At 45.8% G+C, this 23,045-nt stretch overlaps 4 protein-coding genes and 1 pseudogene across 4 annotated transcripts; 2 read left to right on the forward strand and 3 right to left on the reverse strand.

The window, feature by feature from the left end:
- Positions 1-477: 477 nt before the first annotated feature.
- On the forward strand, positions 478-4,363 carry LOC133921125 (protein CPR-5-like). Its single transcript, XM_062365882.1, has 5 exons — positions 478-912; positions 2,166-2,222; positions 2,311-2,346; positions 2,428-3,096; positions 3,184-4,363. The coding sequence occupies exons 1-5, from the start codon at positions 658-660 to the stop codon at positions 3,718-3,720; spliced, it is 1,554 nt and encodes a 517-aa protein (XP_062221866.1). The 5' UTR covers positions 478-657; the 3' UTR covers positions 3,721-4,363.
- A 553-nt stretch (positions 4,364-4,916) lies between these two features.
- LOC133921127 (pentatricopeptide repeat-containing protein At1g05750, chloroplastic) lies at positions 4,917-6,615 on the forward strand. Its single transcript, XM_062365884.1, has one exon. The coding sequence runs from the start codon at positions 4,998-5,000 to the stop codon at positions 6,492-6,494; it is 1,497 nt and encodes a 498-aa protein (XP_062221868.1). The 5' UTR covers positions 4,917-4,997; the 3' UTR covers positions 6,495-6,615.
- Positions 6,616-7,137: 522 nt separating this feature from the next.
- Positions 7,138-12,207, reverse strand: LOC133921126 (mitogen-activated protein kinase kinase kinase 1-like). The gene is made up of 9 exons (XM_062365883.1): positions 11,217-12,207; positions 10,442-10,526; positions 10,249-10,311; positions 9,853-10,010; positions 9,030-9,105; positions 8,883-8,942; positions 8,302-8,406; positions 7,656-7,866; positions 7,138-7,513 (listed from the first exon to the last, which is right to left on the reverse strand). The coding sequence occupies exons 1-8, from the start codon at positions 12,017-12,019 to the stop codon at positions 7,696-7,698; spliced, it is 1,521 nt and encodes a 506-aa protein (XP_062221867.1). The 5' UTR covers positions 12,020-12,207; the 3' UTR covers positions 7,138-7,513; positions 7,656-7,695.
- Positions 12,208-13,644: 1,437 nt separating this feature from the next.
- Positions 13,645-18,649, reverse strand: LOC133921128 (uncharacterized). Its single transcript, XM_062365885.1, has 2 exons — positions 18,164-18,649; positions 13,645-14,018 (listed from the first exon to the last, which is right to left on the reverse strand). Exons 1-2 carry the CDS (start codon positions 18,557-18,559, stop codon positions 13,986-13,988), a joined length of 429 nt encoding a protein of 142 aa, XP_062221869.1. The 5' UTR covers positions 18,560-18,649; the 3' UTR covers positions 13,645-13,985.
- A 2,537-nt stretch (positions 18,650-21,186) lies between these two features.
- Positions 21,187-22,735, reverse strand: LOC133920788 (mitogen-activated protein kinase kinase kinase 1-like; annotated as a pseudogene).
- Positions 22,736-23,045: the final 310 nt, after the last annotated feature.

The raw sequence follows: 23,045 nt of genomic DNA on the forward strand, positions 1-23,045 counted from the left end.
ATATTAAACTAAAAAGCTCATATAAAATATAATTAATAAATAGGTATTTCGGAATTAAAAGATACGAAAAATGAGCCGTTCAATTTTCATACGGCTTAGGAAGCAAAATATCTAAATAAAGAGTCTAAATAAAATAAATAATAATTGAAATTAGGGTTAGGATAAAAAAAAGAAAGATCCATATCAAATATAGTCTAAAAAATTAAATAACTAAATAAAGAGTCCATATAAAATATAATTAATAAAAAATACTAGTTTTTCAAATAGAGCAAAATAACGAAAGCAACAAATCCATGTCGAACAGGACAGGGACAGCAGGTGTTTACACGCGTAAGTTCGTCAGAGTTTCCACGATTGCTTTTTCTTTTTTCTTTTTTTATCTATTCCGCGATGGCTTCAACGGCTAAGTTTCGCCTCCGTTTTGCCGTCGTGTTCCCATCTCAACTTCCCTCTTTCATAGCGATAGGTCCCTCCCCTCCCGTTAAGAGACGAGACGATCTTGAGACCCCAACCGTGAAACAAACGCAGACGCAGCACAACAAACAGAGCCAAGAAATCCTACCGTACTAGTCTGCACTCTGCACAGTCCAGGGGTAGAATTGCAGAACGCGCGTCAATAAGTCCTACTGCCTCTCTGCCTCGCCGGCCCCTTCCCTTATGGACGGGGCTCGTATCGCCGGCGGTTCGCCGGAGGCCGGCGGCGCGTCCTCGTTGGCGTCGGCGTCGGCGTCGGCGTCGTGCACTTCGTCGTACGGCCCAGCGTCCCGGCTGCAAAAGGGGGTGCACCTACGGCTGCGGCGGCGGCGGTGGGTGACCGTCAGGGGAGGGGGCAGCAATAAGGGCACCGGTGACGGCGATGTGCAGGATCTCGCGCTGCCTCTCGGGATGTCCTTCGCGGCGGTGCTTGCCCAGGTGCGCGTGTTTCTTTCTCTCTTTCTTGTTCGCCCGGCGACCCAAAGATTCAATTTTGACGCCCCTCGTTCGTTCTTGCCATGTTTGGGCGGTCATTAGATTAGGAATGGTGAGTTTGCAAGGACCCCTATTCTGAAGTTAATTTTGTGTTCAGACCTTAGAATTCAAGCGCTCTTGGGATCAGGAAGATGTCGCTTGTTACATATCCAGGATTTCGTAGTTTCATTTCGGCGGAGGGTTGCAGCTTTGGTGGAATTGTTTGGATTTTCAAGGCTGCCCCTGATCCTGTACTGTTAGACGTCGTTCGTTTGATAAACGTTCATGAACTATTTTATACTATTGTGATTAAAAGTTACTCTTTTTTCACTGCCATTTAAGTGGATGTGATCCATTGAATTGTGGTTACTTGGATCCCCCCCCCCCCTCAAGAGGGTCAAAGGGCGATTGTGTTGCTGTGACGCTGTCTCATGGCATAATTGCTCTGTTTTAATGTAGTTTGCCACTGCATAATCATACTATGTGGAACGGGGGTATTACTACATACTCTTACCAAACCTGAGGAATTGCTCTAGCCACTGAAGATTTTTAATGTGATCCAGTGCAAAAGGTCCTTGTTTATTCCTCCATTGGCTTCTGAGCTAAAACAAATTAACGTGTTATGTCAAACTTGGGATAATGTTATTTTGGCATTGAAGTTTTACTTGGGGAAGGAAGCCCTCATTTCGAATGGAGAGAATGCGTAACAATTCTGAACTATTCAGTTCCTATAGGAGGAAAAGGGTAGAAATTTTGGAGGATTCGGATCCTATTGTTCTTGCCCAGTTCAGAAAAAGGTTAGCTTTTGGTTGCTCAAATGCAAAACTTGCCATTTGAATGTACCTTGTGACGCTAGATATATAATAGCAGTGAGGGATAGTCAAAGGGACCACTGGGAACAAGATGCTTTGATTTCAAATGCATATCCTTCATAGTAGTTCTGTTTGTCTCGGTGCATTCTGTGGTTAACCATTATTTTTTTTCCAAAAATTCTGTGGTTTTGAATGTTCGATTATCATCATGCTAATTGATGCCAAGGTGTACAGATATGAGCATCCCAATATCCTAATTGATAAAGCATCCTCGCATGTTTGCTATTTATTAAGGTGTATTAGGTGGAAGTACATTCTGTCAATAACCTAAGTTATGTTGAATTAGGTGAATCTACTCCGGGCACCGGTAATCAGGTTCAAGAATTAACACCTCCTCTATTACAGGTTCTGAATAGATGCAGTGGTTCTGGAGGAAGATTACAACCCGACTTCCTCTCAAAGGTACATATGTTGTCTTCAGTTTTTTCATATATGATTACTGTTTACTAGACGAAAACGATGAATGTTCTCACTCTAAATTTTGATGCAGATGTGTACCTCAGCCGTGAAGGAGTCCTTAACAAATGTATGACCACCCGGTTTCTTGTTCACTACTCTCTTTCCACTTTCCATAAGCTTGGTATATCTGACTTATTTTGTGCTGTAGATTTATGGTGACAGATTTGAAAGTTTCATGAGAAACTTTGAGAAATCATTTGGCAGTACATTGAGGACCCTTCACCTTATCAATGAGACACCTGTCTATGAGCAAGATATACCTCAATGTTCTTACAAATATGATAATTCTGTAGCTGAAATCAAGTTGAGTGGTGCTAATTCACAAAGTCAGATGCATGATGTCCAGAAGGATGCACCCTTGAATTCCATGAATAATCAGATTACTCTTCATGCGGGTACCAATCAGCAGCTGGTTCACCTTCCTCGTAGCAGATCTACTCCAGAAATTGATCAGCACATTCTTAATGTATTCGAGAGATCTCTGAATGAGCAAGCTCGTTCAAATGAGCTCAAGGAACTTGAAATAGGACTTACTATGAGAAAATTACAATTAAGGCAGTCTCAGTTAGCTCTCAGCTCCTACTCACACATGTTAGAGAAGATCAAAATTTCTATGGGATTTCAGAAAGCCTCATTCAAAGAGGGGAAATTCAAGACTCAAATGGAGGATATAAGGCACGCAGAAGTCCTCAGGAAGCTTATAGATATGCTTCTTACTGCTGTGGTACTCATGTCTGTCTGTTTTGGATATGGAACATATATTTACTCGTACCAGAGGATAACTGCTGTTACTGCAGCTTGTGCAGCTGCTTCAAGGGTATGTGGCACCATCTTTCGTTACAAACTAGCTGCTAGCAAATGTCATTGATGAGAAGCTCATATCCTGTGGCCCCCTTTCTTGCAGGAGTCTAAATCTTGGTGGATGCCAAGTTCGGTGTCATCTTTCAACTCGAGTTTGCTGTTTTTCAGATGCCATTTAATAGCAACAACAAGGATATCATTTGGAATTTTGATGATTCTATTAATCGCTTGGTTGATATTCCAGCGTTCTGCAATGACTGGACCAAACATGCCAATAACATTCAATGTTATGTTATTGGGAGTTCTTTGTGGCTCTGTTGGAAGGTTTTGTGTCGACACACTGGGCGGGGATGGAAATGTCTGGCTTATATTCTGGGAGGCCCTTTGCTCCATCCATTTACTTGGAAACATTTGCCCATCTCTTTTACATCGCATGCTTTATGGTCCTATATCTGTGACTCACAAGACCAAGGCTGTTGGTTTGCCATATTGGGCTCGCCGATACACATTTTATGTTTTGGTGTCATTCGTTCTCCCATGCTTGGCTGGTTTGCTGCCATTTGCGTCTCTGTCAGAGTGGATAGAGCATGCAATTCAATATGTAAAGTCCAGATTCACTGGAAGTAACATTGAGGATTGACTACTGAGAGATTGGATGTGGTTACTGGCATCACAGGAAACCTCTAAATATGTCAGGCGGCACAATAAGCACTTGCAAGGTCAAACCTGTTTTGTGAACATGGAGAGCTTTGACCCACTGTTGTTCAAGTGAAACATATATGAGTTTCAGTGTAGAAAGGGTGAAAGCTATTTTGTTTGGCTTTCTTTCATCCTCAAACCTCAGATAGGTAGACATAGTTATTGGCATGACAGCAAATTCTCTCTTAGCCTTGTACTGAAACATCAGATGGATCAGGTTTTCTGTGTTCATTGTGCACCGCCTCCGATATCAAGAGCGAGATGCGCCTATGTAACACCTTTTCAGCAGGCAAGCTTAAAATATAATATAAATCTCATTACCTCCTTTTTGTGGCTCCTTTGTGTGAGGACATTGTCCTCAGTGATGGGAATCTGTTGATTTCCCTACCCTTCCCTTTCTCCGTCATCCCTTGACTGTTGTATTTTCATCTGGGTGCTCTGCTCCTCCCATAAGCTGATGTTCCTTTCTTCAGTTGAAGTCCACATTGATAGAATTGTTTATGCATAGCCCTTCTCACATGCATGTATGTTGTAAATTGTAACATTAACAAGCCCAATGCAACATTTCTATTTATTTGCACACATTTTTTTGGGTTTGTTGTGTGTATACTGTAGAGCAGTGATGTGCACTGACCAAGATCTGTAAAGAATTATCTGCTGCTGCGTGTATTGATTATGTGTATTGTTTCTTCTATGGGTTTTTCCTTTGGCGCCCTTATTTCGATCTCACGATATTATAATTTTAATAGGCTATAAACACATATTGCAATATAAATCAATGGCTGAATTCTGTCCTGAAGACTGTGCCTACTTTTGTAAACATCACTTTTCTTGCCACATGCTGATGTTCTAAATAAATACTACGTTTATGCTGGCGCATATAGTTAACTTCTTCACTATGTCTTAGCATGCTGTGGAAGAGTTTCAGGTAAGCGGTGAGCCCTGTTCTGCGTCACTGTTACTTTGGAAACATTAGCTTGATAGTTATATTGTTTCCCATCAAATCTCCTTTCTGATTTGACGCATGATGAATGTAGTAGTAAATAGTTTCTGTTTGTGAAACGAAGCTGGGGATGGTTAAAAATCGCTGTTTGGTCGAAGTAGATGCTGAAAAGCCTTCCCCGCAAACATTTGCATGACCAGGCAGCCGAGCCTGAGCAAGGCTAAGGCTATATATAGCCTTGGCGTGCCCGCCAGACGCTTCTCCGCCATAAGCTCATGGCGGTGGCCGCCGCTCCGTCTCTCGCGCCGCCCCGACCTCCGCGCCCCGCCCCGAAGCCCCGCCGCGCACGCTCCCGGCCGCCGCGGGAGCGGGAGGTCGTCTCCTGGACGTCCGCCATCGCGCGCGCGGCGCGGCAGGGCGACCTGCCCGCGGCTGCCGCGGCGCTCTCCGCCATGCTCTCCTCCCCCGCCGCGCCCGCGCCCAACGACGTCACGCTCCTCACCGTTCTCTCCGCCTGCGCTGACTCCCCGTCCTCCCCGCTAGCCCGCCCCTTGGCGCTCTCCCTCCACTGCCTCGCGCTCAAGCTCTTCCCCTCCCACCTCCTCCTCTCCACCTGCCTCGCGCGCTTCTACCTCGCGTCCCGCCTCCCGCACCTCGCGCTCCAACTGTTCGCCTCCATGCCGGTCCGGTCCGTCGTCACCTACAACACCATGATCTACGGGCTCATGCGCAACGGCCTCGTGGCCGCCGCGTTCGAGGTGTTCGACGGAATGCCCGGCCCGGATAAGGTCTCCTGGACTGCGCTCATCGACGGGTGCGTCAAGAACGGCCGCCACGACGAGGCCATAGACTGCTTCCACGCCATGCTGCTGGACGGCGTCGAGCCGGATTACGTCACGTTGATAGCCGTCGTCTCCGCGTGCGCCGAGGTCGGCGCGCTCGGGCTCGGGATGTGGGTGCACCGGTTTGCGGTCAGGCAGGGTCTGGAGCGCAACGTACGCGTCGACAACTCGATGATCGACATGTACGCGCGGTGCGGACAGGTGGAGCTCGCGCGGCAGGTGTTCGACTCCATGAGGAAACGGACAGTGGTTTCTTGGAACTCGATGATCGTCGGGTTTGCTGCCAATGGCCGATGCACAGAAGCAATCGAGCACTTCGAGGTGATGCGGAGGGAGGGGTTCAAGCCGGACGCGGTGACGCTCACCGGCGTGCTCACGGCCTGCAGCCACGCCGGCCTCACCGAGCAGGGGCTGAGGTACTACGGCCTCATGACGACAGAGTACGGCGTCGCCGCACGGATGGAGCACTACGGGTGCGTGGTCGACCTGCTCGGCCGGGCCGGGCGTCTCGACGAGGCTATGCGCGTGGTAAAGGCCATGCCGATGCGGCCGAACGAGGTGGTGCTGGGAGCTCTCCTCGCTGGGTGCCGGATGCACGGGGACGTGGACATGGCCGAGCAGCTGATGCAGCACCTCCTCGAGCTGGACCCCGGGGGCGACGCCAACTACGTGCTGCTGTCCAACATCTACGCGGCCGTGGGGAAGTGGGACGGCGCGGGGAAGGTCCGGAGCCTGATGAAGGCGCGCGGGGTGAAGAAACGGCCGGGGTACAGCGCCGTGGAGATCGACGGCGATGTGCACGAGTTCGTGTCCGGCGATCGGTCACATCCGCAGGCCGGGGAGATTGGCCAGATGCTTGGGTTGCTCAGGTATGAGATGGCGAGGTATGGCCATGATGAGCATGGAGGCAGCTGCTTGGATGATGATTGAGCTGAGAACTGCGCGGATGCCAATGATTGCGCTGCAGAGGGCGCCCTAGCTGAGAACAGATGTTTGCGCTGTAGATCAGTGCGTGCAGTCACAGCTATTAACCCATTGTGATTTCCCATCATCCGTGCAGTCGACATGTTGCTGCAATCAAACGTTCCATGACCATCAGTTGATTTCAGTATGGTTGATCAGCTTGACAATCCATGTTGCTGTTTTATGGTACGTCGACATATTTGATCGGCTCAATCAAACGTTGACATTGGGATTCTGGGCATTCTCTGCATAGAAACAAATTTAATTTCTAACGTACATCAGTCATCTACATGGACAAAGCAGTCAATTTCATCAGGGAAGAAAAAGATTTGAACTGTACATTTATGGATTAAGGAGACAACCAAACAGAAAGTAAACTGCACTGGAGTACTGAGCAACCCCCAGATTATACTACCAAATATCCACATCTTTGACTCGGCATTTTGAATGGACCGTGATTTCCCATTTGGTCAAAATGTCAAATAATAAGCACTCGAGGCGCAAGAGAAAATGCAGGCATTCTGGTTTACGAGCAAGATACCTCCAATCCTCAGTTTTAACCATTCGCCTTGTTTTTCTTCGAACCCATAACTCATATATTGAGGGGCAATATGAATTCATAATTTTGACCAACATTCATAATTTGAGCCAGTTCATTTTCAACAAAGCGTCATAGAATTCCACCCTGAGGGAGCTGAGGGTCGTAGGGGCATGGAGTTAAAACCCGACAAGCTCCAAGAGTTACATCCTATCAGTCATCTTCAGCCAAACAAAGCTTGCCCGCACTGCAGCCTGCAGAGTTGCCTCTAGCTAAATGTCAGGATGTACTTATCAGACCGGAAGCAATTTCAGATCTCTCCAAAAAACATGAGTGTGAACATGACACAGTGAGCATGGAACACTTTTGCCATTTGAAGATCATCCTCGGTATTCTGTCTAAGGGTCATCCTCAGTATCAGCAACAGCTTTCCACAAGTATTTTAGATCTATAAAATGCAACAAACACAATTCCTTTAATTATCTGCAAATTTAGCTAAATCTTCTGTTAAGTGATGATTTGGAGGGGATCAAAGAAACACTATATATTAACTGAATATCGTATGTATGAGAGAAGGGTGGAAGACTTACCAGCTTATGTACAAGCAAATTTGTTAGCAAATCAGGTGCCCTAGTGTTGTAGTGGTCTGTGTACAAAAGGGTGCTCCAACAACTGAGCAGCAGATGGACGATCATTTGGATTTGCTTGGACGCACCTTATTATGAAATCACGTGCGTCTTCTGATAGTGTATCAGGAATTTCTGGTGGTATACCCCTACCAATTTTAAGCAAGGCGTATGTCTACAAATCAGAAGAAAATACTGGGTCATGGACAGTAATAATATACATCTTCAGATAATGAGAAGATCAGACAGTGGTAAAAGGGTGCAAATACAGAGAAAACAGATGTGCTATGTGCGTGCATTTCCATGTTGCTCATGAAAACTTTGCATTGGTCATGAACAGGATCACACTCCATTTTTGTTTGCGTGTATGTGTGTGTGCTTTCACTATGCCCTATGATATTTGCACTCACAAACATATGTAAACAACAAAATTCATCACTTCGGGAAGATAGCCATGAATCTTCTCTCTTTTTTAAGTTTAGTGACATGTGCTGATCCTGTGTACCAGTGTTTAAAACTTTAAATGGCATTTATTTTAGTATTTACTATAGAAACTTAGAGAATTGTTGCTCCTCGTGCAGAAAAAAACGAAGGTGACATAGTCACTAACCCATTCCATATCAGGGTATGGAACTCTGCCAGTCAGCATTTCCAAAACTGTGCAGCCAAGACTCCATATATCTGCTGGAGGTCCATGTGGCTTAGCCTTAGCAACCTGAATGAGAACAAGCCATCAGATAACGCTCACACTTGCTACAATAAGGACAGAAGATGTTATGAAAATGTTGGTTGCAACTTGCAAGACCAAATTCCGTGACTGAAAATTTACAGTGCAAACTTTGAAGTCCCATCACTCCATTTGCTTGATATTTGAATCATTTTTCAGTTACAACTTACAACTACTGGTTTGATTTCTGAAATTTTGATTCATGAAGTATAGGGCTTGCCATTGTCAAGTTACTAAACTACTGAAACTGACATCATTTAAGGTTGTACTCCCAGGATTGTTAGGATCTCCACTTGAATAATTAACTCCCAGGATTGTTAGGATCTCCACTTGAATAATTAGAACTTTTCATAAGAACTGAGAACACAATAGATATTATATAGATAAGAGCATAACATTCTATTTTATGTTCAGGAAGCTGTAGAGACAGTAGTACAGTACCACAACACAATGCAAATACTAACCTCAGGGGCCATCCAGTACACTGTTCCCTTGCTAGATCTTGCTTGGCTCAAAATTGACATCTAGGACGTGCAGATTAGAAAGGGTCAGCGCAACATACAGTACAGTGATAACTCACAGGGTGTTTGTTAGAGTGAAATAGTGAATACCTCCTTTGCAAGTCCAAAATCTGCCAATTTAACCAATCCACTTGCATCAACTAGTATATTGGCACATTTGATATCTCTGGTAACATAAGGAAAGAACATGCTCAATAGCCAGAAAGAATAAAGATGAGAAAATACTTTTTAGATACTCGTTAGTCTGCTTTAAGAAAGCCATATGTCCAGTACAGAAAGTTAGAAAGAGACAATAGAGAAACAACTGACGGCCAGGGCAAGTAGAATGTTGGAACCTAGCCCGAGGATCACTATCTCTCTCTCGCCGGACGGAGGTTGAAGACGATGAACAGTAGACGCGATTTTGGCGACGAACGCCGCGGCCGTCGTACGGCCTGTATCTTGGCTGTTATTTCACTCAAGGACTGGACAACGAGTACAAGGGAGCACGGGGCTTACATATAGGCCAGGCGACGCACGGAGCTAATCCTCCACGTCCGGCCTCCGCGCCACGATCCGAAGGACCCGCTCGGCGTCCTCCGTGAGCCACCAGCTCGCCCGGACGACGCGGCCTCCTCCACTCGGATCAACGTCACGCACACGGCTCCTCCAACAGACTCCGACTCAATCAAACTAACTCACGCACGCACTGCTCTAAACCATGGTGTGTTTATTTCCAACATAGAATAAGGCTTGGGTACATGCTAACAGAACCGTAGAGAAAGACAAATAAATCTAAGCCTGTAATTGCTCACAAAACGACTCTTAGAGCGATAGAAACATCTTCTTGACATATTGGATGAGCAGATACTTAAACACAGAAAGAAAAAACTGAAGTTGACAATTGAATTGATAGAGAATTCTACTAACTCACCTGTGCAGCACATTCCGCCGATGTAGATAGTTCAAACCATTTAGAATTTGCCTTGTGTATGCTGAGACTTGTGAATCTTGTAAACGGTATTTTTCACATAAAGCTGCCAAAGAGCCTTGAGTAACAAGTTCAAGAAAAATATATAGCTTCCCATCTTCCTGCAAGACATTCATCCCTCAAATTCAACATAATCCCAAAAGGAAAAGCATAAGTTCATGTTGGACAACTGCCATATGCTTAGAGATAGCAGGCAATTAAACAGCATACAATGGAATACAGCAGAGCAATGTCCCCAAGGAGCAAATCTCATCATACAGCAGCAAATAACAAAAAGTGCATGATTGTAATGGTAACATTCTGAAAAGAAATTTGATCCATAAGCAATGAGAGAAGTACCTTATCTGTTCCGAAATACTGAACTATATTTTCATGCTCCAAACGACTCAAGAGGGATATCTCCTGAAACAGTGAAACAGCATGATTGACTATTCTCAGTGGAAATTGCGAAAAGCAACATCTGCATGAGCAACATAATGCTTGAAGCAAGTTAACCAACATAATTCTCAAGCATGCATAACCCATAACTCACATGCTCAAGCTGGAGGATACGTTGTTTTGCATTCAGTCCTTGGTCAAGTAATGATACCTCCTTGACAGCAAAGAAAAAACCATCACTGTAAAGAAAGGTTACAAATCAGTCAGTGAAACAATGCACTGCAGAACAAAAATGCCGTGCTTCACTCAAATTGTTTGGATTTGCTGACTCCAAATAGCCTAACTAATTGCAATGAATCATAGAAAATTTGTAAAGTCTTAGCTGTCGAGTTTCTAAGAAATGATAAAGTGGTCACATCTAATGCCTGCCAACATTAAAAAAAAAATTGTACCAATGAATACATTGATGTAGGCACTATATCTTGTGGCGCAGAGAATCCTTATGGCGTGAAACATCAAATGGGACATAAAACGGTGCATGAAATGCCAGGACAGACTAAAACCCATCAAATCAGGGTTGACTCGATATCCAGTTCTCTTCTCTTTTGAACATCAGTCAACCATTAGCACCTAAAAGGGGAAGCATGCCATTGATCTAGATAGAAAATTTGTTATTTAGCACCGCAATATCCCAATTATGCACACTTAAATCAGTTAACCTGATAATTGATACACAAAACCATAACCGCAGTTACAGCAATATGTGTCAATTTGGAAACATCTATTTCACATAGACCCCAATACTATCGCTGTCCTTTGTCATTTTTGTCTTAACAATTCAAAAAAGGCAACATATAATGATATAAACAACTAAACAATAAAACGAATTAATTAGTTAATTATGATGAAGTAGGCAAATCCAAACTTACTCGCTGATCGCCTCGTACACTGACCCAAACGATCCGCTCCCGAGATGCTGTCCCTTGAGCCAAGACGTGATGGTTCTCTTAAAACGCCTGTGCGGCGACGGCGAGATCAAATGCTCAATGTCATGAGAAGTGGACTCTGCTACAACTTGAACCACGACACCGGTAGTCTCCCCTGTCGCCTCCACAACCAACGCTTTTGTTCTCTCCACTCGCAATCGATCCACTTTAGCTGAATCGCCATTCCCCTTCTTGACCACGGCAGCAACCTCTAGTCTAGAAGCTTCCGCTGTCTCCGATTCGACAACTCTATTGCTCGGTTCAGCTCCAGCCCCTTGGTATGATCGTGCAGAAACTTCAACGGCTTCTGATTGGATCAGTTTGGTGGCCAACACAGCTTGCTCCCCGACATCGGCTGTCTCCAGCCTCGCTGCGACCATAACGTCACGCCCAGAAATTTCTGGAAGCTCCGGTAGCGCCGACCCCTCAGCGCCCCCACCAGTTTCCATGGACGCCTCAAGCGACCTGCGTCGGGGGTTGGGGAGGTGCGCCATGGCGGCGGCATAGACGGCTGGGGGGATGGTGAAGTCCTCGGGGCCGGAGAGGCCGAGCTTGCGGAAGAGCGCGGCGACCTCCGCGGCCCCACCGCGGCCGCCGCGGATACGGAAGCTGGTCTGCGACGCGAACTCGGAGCCGAGCTCGGCCGCGGCGTCGTCGGGGCCTTCGTCCTCGGCGGGGTAGGAGGAGTGCCTCATCGCGTTGATGCGCGCGAGCTGCCGCGGGCGAGGCCGCTGCGGCGCCGCCATGGCGCGTCTCGGCGGTGGGGCTTGGCCTTGCGTGGGGGCGGGGCAGGGCAAGGAGACACGCCGGAACGCGTCGGCTGCGTGAGTGGGATTTGACAAGGAGCGTTTGCTTGCGCTAGTGCGAGCGGCGACCGCGAGGTTGCGCGCGCTTTGACTCGGTGCGGGTGTGGTCGTTGTGTTGGGGAATAGCTGGAGAGGGAGGGAAGGAACGGAAATTTCTACGAGGAACGTGGAAGTATGATTTATTAAAATTATTTATTTATATTTAGATTTATATTGAAAGAGTAAATAAAAATATTATGAAATATGTAAGAGAATAAATAAATATATAAGTATTAGGTATAAAAATATACGATCAAAATAGATTATACGTGTCTAACTATGATATAGTTGCATTTTCTAGGAGAGAAAACGTTTCGCGTTTGGAATGGGGGCAAGCAAACGTGGAAGAGGTGAACGGACGAAATTGATGTGCGTGCCCAACATATACCGGCAAAGGCGTTTCGCGACGGGAGCGGCGGTTGGGGCCAAGCAGGCGACCGGGCTGGCGGGCAGACGGGCGGTCGCGGTCACACGTTGACATGGCCAACGCCTACTCGTCAGGAGGAGGTGTCCAGTGTGTTCCCAGGTCGTATGGATCGGAGCCTACGAGTATCCGATTCCGAGATGCCCATCGGCGAAGCTACTGCCAAAAGAAAAATTCAGACGTAGATGGCCGTCGACGAACAGATCAGATGGAAGCCAGAAACGTAACGTGCGGTCGCTCCACCAAGCCAAGGTCAAAGATGCATGTGTGTAGTCAAACGCAGCAACAGTAGTCAATGATGGATGATGTATTGTCACGTGTTTGTCTGTGTACATTATTTACATCCAGGCAAGTGGCAAGACATGTACAGACACTCAGGCAACTAAACAGAAGCGGCTTATCCCATTCCTGAATCCAGCGCGATCGATTTCCCCTTCTCTGACTATTCTGATGGTTCTGAACTTCCAGGAAGGAAAAGGAGTGAAGCAACGAGTTCTTGTACTGCTCATTCTCAACATGACAACGTCGATCCCGTATTCCACGGTAATACATAGCCTGTGAATTCCCCTACTGGAGTTTTTTTTTTAAATGCATAGCCTGTGAATACGTCTGATGTGAGCTTTGAGGTGTGGCATGGCCAGTGGCCAAACTGACAATCATACAGGTTCATTCTCAGCCCCAAATCCGTTCCATTTCCAGCTCTGACGTACCAACAACGGCAGCCTAAAAAAATATACGGCGGAGCAGTTAAGTCACCACAAGACTACAATAATACAAGTGTCTGCTTTTTTTTGGATAAATTTTGTTCAAAGCTGAATGAACTAGCACGAGCTTCAATGACGTATACATGACTAAAGCACCAATTTGAAGCAGTCCTCCGTCACCTGGGTAGTGTTCGTATTTAAAAAAAAAAAAAAAAACTGAAGTAGACCTTGTCAAAACACTTGTAGAAATACATTTAAGTGTATGCTTCTGGAACTTTTGTCATGACAAGATGGTGAAACGTTGCTGAGAGTTTGATATGGACCAGGGGCTTCTCCTTGGCTTTCTTTCGTTGTCACAAAAAAGCAGATAGTAATCATGTGAATAACAACTGAGAACATATTGGAAGCATGCCCAAAGAAATATGAGTTTGATATCGTCTGCTGGAACACTACAACAGTACAAGGCTTGCTGAACAAATTTGTTAACAACATATCTGACAAGAGCCGCAATGATATTTATACGAGTACAAAGCAACAACTGAAAGTATACTTCTAACACTGAACTGTATTCAGTGAGAGAAACAAAAACTGAACCAGACCTAGTCAACAAACACCTCAAGACACATTCCATGTGGTACGGATCAGGAATTTTTTCCAGGACATGATGTTGAAGCGTTTGTGTGAGTACAGATGCCCTTAGTTTTAGCATGCTACATTTAACGAAAGCTCTGCTTGGTCACTAGGCCTGGGGCTTCTCCTCGGCTTTCTTTGGCTGTCAAGCAAAAAAAAAAAAAAGATAGTAATCTGGTCAGTAACAATTGAGAACATAATGAAAATACGTGCAAGGAAATACTGAACACAAAGCAGGCCATGTCCATTAAGCATGTCATACACAGTACACACAACAGGACAGAAGCTTTGTGCAAACACCATTGCAACAAGCAACGGAAACACAGACGTAGAATGTTCACTGCACTTGTCTGAGTTTAAAGTTAACAATATTGCAGACAAATATTGGGAAAATAACGCTTCTCACTCACTAAATTTTAGTTCTAACTGACAGGGTATATACACAGGTCCCCCAAAACACACAGGGTATATACACAGAGGCCCAAAATGCTCATGGAAGAAAAGATAAATATACAGTGAATTTCACCAAGTTATTCCAAACAGTTTTGTTGAAGGATCCAAATATTTCATAAATTCGTAACAAAGCAATTCAGCGTGCAAAATCCATATAGCATTGGCAGCAAAATCAGAGCCCTTGCACCACAAGAAGTATGAGGTATAATTAGCAGCAATAAGAGCATCTCCAAGAGCAACTCCATCACACCCTCTATCTCACCTGATGCCAAAATAGCAAAAAAACCCGCCTCCAATAGCTCCTCCATCGCACACGGCATACTGGCGCGCCCTCCATCCCCAGCCTCCCGCACGCCAAATTTTGCGTGCTTCTCCCCCCACACCATCCCCCAACCGTCGCTTCCTCGTTTGCTCCCGCCACCGTTCTGAGCTCCGGACCTCAACCTCGCAGCTGGACCGAGACAGAGCCGTGCCGTCGACCGGAAGTTGGTCCCCATCCTGCCCCTCCTAGATCTGGCCTGCCGAGGCGGTCATGGAGGAGGCGCTCGTTTGCCTGTCTCTGGCCACAACCGTCGAGGAATACCGGTCAAGAAGCTTCGGTAAAGGTCACAGGAGCTCGTGGAGGCTTGGCCGAGGTGAAGGAGTTCGCTGTCATCATTTTCACCGTGGAACTGCTCATTGCCGCCTTCCTCGCCGCATCGTCGCCATCGTTGCTCCATCGTCAATAAAACCTACACCGCCACCGGAGTGCTCAGTGTGAAGCCGCGATTCCGTTTTGCTACTTCGTCTACACCACCGCATTGTCATTCGCCAGCGAGCCACCGGAGCAGAGCCACCGTCAACCCTTCTCTGAGGAGGCTTTGTAATGCGAATTAAGAATGAAAAGTAGAATCTGTGAATTTCGTATCTTTAAATCCATTCATCAGAAAAACGCGATTCCAATTTGTAAAATCTTAGAATAATCTCCTCTATCCAATAAAAATATTAAATAAATATTTATTTCATTAATGTTTCCTAGTATTTATTTAATTAAGAAAAATAGTAGATTTATGGTCATGTAGATAGTACACATTTTCAAAAAAATAATCGTTGAAAAAACATCCGTTAGAAATATAGCCGTTACAAAAATATAATCGTTATGAATATATTGTTAGTTATAAAATACTATTAAAAAATGAGGGAATATGGAGGGTGAAATATGGATGTGCTATTGGAGTGGTGAAGTAATATGAAGATAGAATCTTTATAGATGACAATCCATATAAGGATATGGAGGGTGTATGGATGTGCTGTTGGAGTTACTCTAATATAGTGCGATGTAGAAGAAATCAAATTATGTGTTCTGTTGACACGTATAGTAAAAAAATTGACTATTACAAAAAGGATAAAATGTCGAGATACATCTCTAAACTATCATTGGAGTCGAATTTTCATCTTTAGCTTCAAAACTGTTTAAATTAAGTCATACAACCCAAACAGTGGTATTCATTGTGGGGTTTAACAAGATTTCGTGCTGACATGGTTTCGGTCAATTGCTGTGGCATCCTGGTCGACAAAAATACCCCCACATTATCCCCTTAACCCCACCTGTCACTCGCTTCGACCAAGCCATGGCTATGGCCATGATTGCATGCCCTGGAGCCACCAGCCAAATTGGCCCTTGGCAGGTCAGCAATGACAACATATGTGGACGACCTCATAAAACAATCATGAATACCGCCATTGGGTCAGATTTGATCTGGTTTAGACAGGTGGAGGACGGGGTATAAACGATTTTGTATTTCAGGGATGACTCAACATCATAAATCTATGGAAATTCATGTTCAAGAAATAAACAAAGACCTTACAGTAGGCCAGCAAAGTGAAGAAAAATAACCATAAGCTCTTTCTCTCATGGAGATCATAATAACCATGAGCTGGCCTATCTGAACATCTTGGCATAATGAAAGAACTTGATTTTTTAAGGCATCATCTCATTGGTTGGTAACTGCAAGCAAAAAATTGAATTGGATTTGACCATGGTTATCCATATGGCAAACAAATTCAGGCTGATCCTACTAGGCCCCAGGAGTTTGAGAGTAGGCCTAAAAATAACATATAGTTAATTTTCGCATAGTATGCTAGCATTAGCATGTTAGGACCTTAAGAACACTATTAAACTAATCTATAATGAAACGATTAGGTTTAGATCCTATCCTAGATGTAAAATTTTCTAAAAAGAGGCATACAGTAAAATCAAACTATTTTGAGCATTCGAAAGGGATCTACCCTAAAATCAAACTATTTTGAAAGCTCGTACTTGTTGTGGTACACATTAACTGTTCCCTCGACGGTAATTATACTTGAGCAATCTACTAAATACTCATTCTTTAAGTTTTGTGGCAATGAAACACTAAGAAATCCAAGCATATTACCCAATTTCTGTCTGCAAACTTTTCTGTGGTAGACATAGGCTAGGCAGCACCGATACAGATACGTGTATCGGTATTGGGCTGATACGGACACATGGATACGCTATTTTCCTAAAAAAAACCGATACGTGGATACATTTGACTTTTAAAAAATAATAATTAATGGTGCATATAATAATAGCAGAAAATACACCACTTGTTTAATAAGAAAAAAGAAAAAGAAAAAAAAAGTGTTAGATGTATTGGATTGCTATTCAGCCCATATAGGCATCCAACCCATCTACCTAACCCTAGGTGAGGCGCCGCCGCCACCTCCACTCGCCCCTGCCCCCGTCTCCACCTCCTCGCCCCTGTTGGCCCGCCGCCTCCTCTCCCCAGCTGCCTCCTCCTCCCCCTCGCCCCCGCCTCTGCCTCCTCCTCTCGCCCGCCACCTCCTCCTCCCCTTCGCCCCCGCCTCTGCCTCCTCCTCTCGCCCGCCGCCTCCTCCTCTCGCCCCTCCGTCTCCTCCTCCTCTCTCGTATCCAGCACGTATCCGATTTTTGTTTTTTTTGTTTTTTTTTTCGGATACGCGACTGATATGTATCCTAGCCGTATCGGAGCCGTATCCGTATCAGATATCGTATCCGATACGGATACACTCGATCAGGGATATATCGGTGTTTTGCAGGACATAGGGGCTAAAGATCATATCCCCATCCATAAATTTAAAAATAAACACATTTTAACTGTAAGTTTTAGCTTCTAATCATCATGGAAAGCACTAAGAAGTGATCCTAAAATCCTCATATGAGAGAGAGAGAGAGAGAGAGAGAGAGAGAGCAAGTCATGTTATAGGCTATGTCCATTTTACAAATCACATGCATAGCCCTATGAGTAGAAGTTGTACCCCTTGCCTTCAAAACGAAAGAGGAGAGAAAGGTCAAGTAACAGCAGGAACAGGTGATAGATAAGAAATGCGATCATGTGTCAGCTTTCCAGCATTCTGTTGGAATGAAAATATGAGCATCTAAACATATCGTACAAGAATGATCGATGGGCAGTGCCCTGTTAGCCGTGCATAGACCCTAGATTAAAAGAAGTATACAATAAATTGAACGTTATGAAGTGATTATCAACCCCTATATGTATGAATTTGCTCCAAATACAGACAATATGAAACACACAGCGAGGAAGTGATTCTAGGCGATCATCAAATTCCGGCCATACACAAACTGGGCGCACATATAAGGTGTTTGACGAAAGGAAGAGCAGTTGAGCAAACTGCATAATCACCAAACGTTCCAACATGTGCAATGCTGACACGCAGAAGGTGCACGAATTGTTCTAGCGAGCTTAACGATCTGCATCAATAAACGCCCACGCGCGCAAGGTGCTGGACGAAAAGAAAAGGCAAGTACAAAAGCAAAAAAGAATAAAGGCGCACCTTGATGCCCGGGAACGACATGCCCAGCTCCTCCTCGGGGATGACGACGGGCCACTTCTCCCCGCCATCGCGGAACATCTGCTCGGTGTCGATGAGCCGCCCCCGGGCGAGGATCTGGTCCCTGATGCCCTGTGCGGTGGCGCCTTCGGCCGCGACGATGGCCTCCTCTGCGCCGTTGAGGTAGGTGACGACGATCCGCGGGGGCGGGAGAGGCTGCTGAGATTTGGGGTCCTCGGTGGGAGGCGGGGAGGGGAGGCGGCGGAGCTCGACGGAGCAGGCCGGGTTGGAGTCCTTGGCCTTGCGACCGTTGCACTGCGCCAGCAGCTCCACCGCCGCTGCCTTCCGCGGGTCCAGCGGGCAGTACTCCACCACCACCTTGGACAGGAACTTGAGCATCTCGTCTCTTCTCGCCGCCGGCGCCTTCCTCCTCGCCCCCGCTCACTCGTCCAAGATTTCCTGGCGGCGCGACACGTCTGGCAGGGGGGGGGGGGGCGGGGGATGGTGAGCAACTTGGGCTGGGCTTGATTCAGTTGGGCTCGGCCCAGGGGCAAACCGAAAACAGGTCAGTTTGCTGTAGTCTGTCTGTGTTCACTTGACATTGAAACGTGGGGCAGACCGGGCTGGCGATCGCGGTCACACGTTGACATGGCCAGCACACCAGGTCTATGGATTGGAGCCTACGACCTGGCCTCGCTGGTTGGTCTCGGTCTCTCGGGGAAAAAAAGACGTAGGGATGGCCGTCCACGAACAGATCAGATATTCCTGGGTTTCTAAAAAAATGGATGTGTTTCGTCGGAGGCAACAATAATAGATCAATGCCATTTGCCAAACACGGTCTAAGTATAGACCTTTGCTATTTTGGAAAACGAGAAACACAGCCTGTCTTTGCATGGTTTCATTATTAGGCTAAGCTTAACGGATTCTCTTCGGGAACGAAAATTTCGTCGTGAAGGGATTTTTATTCCCTTCAGCGTTTCAACGGTTTCCCTTTACGCTTCCCTTCACGATGGAATTCTTAGGGTCATTCACTTCAGAACGGGATTCTCTTTCCTTTCCCTTCACGATTCCCTTCAAAGGGAAGCTGTTGGAGATAAGAGAATATAAAGGGAATGAGAACGGGGAAGGGAACGAAATGAAGGAAATATGGTTGTGGATAGTATTAGGCCAACTCCTACGGAGTCTTTATCCAGTGCTACAGTGCGGATACGGACTCCGCACGGTCTGCAAATGCTCTCCAGTAGAGACGGATTCGAGTGACACAGTGATGCGGTCAAAACTCGAAGAGGAGATAGGAGCAGCATATTTGCTGGAGGAAACGCTCGGTCGCAGCACTGTACGGGGGCCCACTCGACAACGGCTCCGTGCTCCTGCAAGTTCACGGAATCGGTGTGGCGGAGGCGGAGTGAACGAAGTGGACTGAGCCCCCGTGACTCATGGTGGCCGTCAAGGTGTGAGCTCGCTGGCGTCATCCTCATCGGCAATTCCGGCTGGGGTCCACCTTGGGGTTAGCGGTAGACGGTCTAGCGCGCTAGGGGGAACTCGATTGAGGGCTCCTTGGTCAGCACCGATGACCAGATGGCGTCCAGCGACGACGGCGTTCGGTCATCGGTGCGCAAGTAGGAGGTGGCCGAGGGAAGGGAGGAGGATGGTCAATGAACCTCAACGTGCTACGAGAAAACTCACCGAGGCATTGGATGGAACGGTAGAGGCTCATGGAGGGGCTTTCCCCGATGACTCGGTGAGTTCGAGGAGCTCCGCGCCAGAGATGGGGAAGAAGGTGCCGGATGGCTCAGCTCGGTGGGGAAAATGGTGGATTCACCCTGGAAAAGGGAGGAGAAGGGGGCAGCGACATCTCTCCTAGCTCCTGAGTGCTCGAGCCCGTTGGATTTGGGCTTGGGCTCAGGGATTTGGCCGGCGGCACTGGGTTTTAACCGGCAGCTCTCTGCTCTTCTCTATTCCGATGATGTGCTCTGCTGTGTGGAGATGATGGGAGGGGGAGAGGGGGTGCGACGGATGGAGGATGGAGGGGCGCGGTGGCGGAGGTAGGGAGGGGGCCCGGTGGCAGAGGGAGGAGCTGGGGGAGGGGGTGGAATGAACGAAGAGGAGATGGTGAGGGGGCGGACTGAAGTAAACGGTTAAAGAAAATCAATTTAATATACGAGAGAGAAGATACGAGATGAAATATAGAGTATCTGTTGGAGAGATATGAAATGAGCGATGCTATAATAGTGATAGAGAATACTATAATAATATTTTAGAGCATAGAATTTTAAAGTAACTATTAGAGTTGGCCTTACAGATACTAACATGCATACCTAGGGAGCCATCCAATACACACTTCCTGCACAGGATTTGTCTGCTTCCAGACTTTGATCTAGCATTAGATTCAATGGGTTAAGCTCTCACATGCTCAACTAATTACAGTATATAAAACTAACCTGCTTGAAAGAACCATAGAGAAAAATTAACCTGCTTTGCCAGTCCAAAATCTCCTACCTTCACTGTTCCATTTAGGTCAAGTAAAATGTTTGCGCATTTAATATCTCTGCATTGAAAAGGGATAAAAGATTGCAGATTTTATCATTAATATTGCAAATATACACTTCACTGTAAACAGGTGCATCGACAAGTGAGCAAGCTCTAGAAGCAGCAAGACTGATCATATTGATGAAACTAGACAATCTCGACGATAGATTGCAGCCAAGACATCATGAACCCAACAAAGGGGAGAACAGAGTAATTTTGTTTACGTTTATTCAAGTTCGTGGTAAGAAATTTGCAGGGACCTGATTTGTTATTAGGCCATAACTAAGATTTTCGATACAATAATCTCATACATTCGAAACCGAGGAAATTTTTTTTTAATCTTTCAGTTTGCGTAGGTTGGAGTGGTTGCGCATTCTTGTTTTTTTAAAAAAAAAAATTGTTTAGCAGGTCTTGTCAAGACTCAAGAGTTAAGAAAGACTATACATTAGATCAGAATAATCCAGAAAATAAAATTATTACAGATGATATCTGATCACCTATGCATTACATTGTGATGATGCCGATAAGCCAATCCAGTGAGAATCTGCCTTGTATATGCAGAGACTGTTGATTCTTCCAACTGATGCTTCTCATATGCAAATACCAAAGAACCTTCACTGACAAAATACTGAGCATAGTTTCTTCCTGCAAGCAACCCAAATCATAAATGGCGATTTTTTTACACTATCCCATAAAAAAGTATTTGAAACACTTCTTACTTGATATTACAGTGGATATCACTAGTGAAAAAAAAAATTGAACGAGGAGACCATTAGCGAAAATTTTCACTTACGGGATAAGACTGCATGGTGATGAAACATCACGGTTATGCTAATATTGTTGTGCTTCACATCTCAAAATTATGCTCAGAAAAGTGAACTGAGGGAAAATAAACTCGAATAATGTGCCGAGGTGATTGGCAATACTTTGAAGCAAATGGCTGAAATCAGTCAAATCACCTTTTTGGCTCCAAAATATTGTACTATGTTCTTATGCTCCAACTGGCTTAGAAGCAAGATCTCCTGAAATGATGTGATGATTGATATTGAATCAGGATAAACCCATGAGAAGAAGACAGACAGAAACAAAGAGTGATACATATCATCGTTGACAATAAATAGCTATATTCCTAGAAAGCCCAGATGAAACTTGCAGTTGGTGAATTATGCTTAGTTTAACTGAATTAGGTGCTAAGAGGTAAAAATTACCAAGCTATTTTAAATAAAACAAATTGACCAGCTATATCGGGGTTCTGCCAAATGGTATATGAGACAAAACTACCTGCTCGAGCTGACTTGCGCTTTGCTTTGCGTAGCTTTCTGGACCAATCAACGATGCTTGTTTGACAGCAAAGATAAACACATCTCTGACAATGCAACAGTAAAGAAGTACAGTACAGTACAATGAAGCATTGCATCAAACAATGCAACGGTAAAGAGTAATAAGGAACGTATACACTTTCTGCCGGTTATATCGTCCTAAATTGCCATCTACTCACAGAAGAGAGAGCAAACGCCCAGACAGAACAGTACAATGAAGCATTGCATCAAACAGTTAAAGGGCAAGCCGTACAAGCATTATCAACGAGACAGACTTACTCGCTCGCCGCCTTGTACACCCTACCGAACGATCCGGCCCCGACGAGCTCCAGGTTCCTCCAATTCGAGATGCTGCTCTTCACCACGGCGGCGGCGCTGGCAGCTGACGCCTCCGATAATGCAGTGCTGGCTTCACCTTCCTCCGCTTCCACAACCTCCTCCGTATCTCCCAAGCCGTCTCCTTCCTCCAAATCGGGATCCTCGGTCGGATTCGAGACGGCCACGTCGGCGAGAACGGCGCCGGCCCTGCGGGCCGCGCCACGTACGCCGATTGCCTGATGATGGCGTTGCGGCGGATTGGCCTCGGCGGCCGGCGGGATTGGTGCGGCGACTGCATCTTTTTCTCTCCGGGGAAGCTGGGAGGGAGGACATACAAGGGCGGAGAGGTCGCGTCCTTCGTGGCACGTCACGACCTTCCCGCGGAAATTTAATATGTAAATCAACGGGCTTTTGAATGGGCTGAGTATTGTAGTATGTTCGCAGCCCGCTTAACGAGTTGTACCCATAATTTGGAGCATGGACTATGGAATCGTTCATGAGAAAGGGGCGAAGCAACTGCAACTCCGCTTAACTTGCGTGGCCAGCGATTTGGCTGCGCCCTTGTTTCATGGAATTGTTTCCAATAAAAAAAGACACACCGGAGCTACAACCTTTTACATCTAAAAAAAGAGCTGCAACGTTTTAGCAACCAAATCAAAGTTCTTCACACAAGTAGCTTTTATTATGAAATCTAGTCTCTTTGTGTGTAGATGTAGGAG

This window comes from Phragmites australis, chromosome 6, assembly GCF_958298935.1.
Source record: "Phragmites australis chromosome 6, lpPhrAust1.1, whole genome shotgun sequence".
NCBI classification, from domain to species: Eukaryota; Viridiplantae; Streptophyta; class Magnoliopsida; order Poales; family Poaceae; genus Phragmites; species Phragmites australis.

Coding starts and splice junctions, on each gene's coding strand:
- LOC133921125 (XM_062365882.1), top strand. CDS start 658: ATGGACGGGGCTCGTATCGCCGGCGGTTCGCCGGAGGCCGGCGGCGCG. Junction 913..2,165: donor TCGCGGCGGTGCTTGCCCAG/GTGCGCGTGTTT, acceptor CCTCTATTACAG/GTTCTGAATAGATGCAGTGG. Junction 2,223..2,310: donor AACCCGACTTCCTCTCAAAG/GTACATATGTTG, acceptor ATTTTGATGCAG/ATGTGTACCTCAGCCGTGAA.
- LOC133921127 (XM_062365884.1), top strand. CDS start 4,998: ATGGCGGTGGCCGCCGCTCCGTCTCTCGCGCCGCCCCGACCTCCGCGC.
- LOC133921126 (XM_062365883.1), bottom strand. CDS start 12,019: ATGGCGGCGCCGCAGCGGCCTCGCCCGCGGCAGCTCGCGCGCATCAAC. Junction 10,527..11,216: donor GTGTACGAGGCGATCAGCGA/GTAAGTTTGGAT, acceptor CTTTCTTTACAG/TGATGGTTTTTTCTTTGCTG. Junction 8,407..8,882: donor TGTACTGGATGGCCCCTGAG/GTTAGTATTTGC, acceptor GTTCTCATTCAG/GTTGCTAAGGCTAAGCCACA.
- LOC133921128 (XM_062365885.1), bottom strand. CDS start 18,559: ATGCTCAAGTTCCTGTCCAAGGTGGTGGTGGAGTACTGCCCGCTGGAC. Junction 14,019..18,163: donor TGTCGTTCCCGGGCATCAAG/GTGCGCCTTTAT, acceptor TTTGCTTGACAG/CCAAAGAAAGCCGAGGAGAA.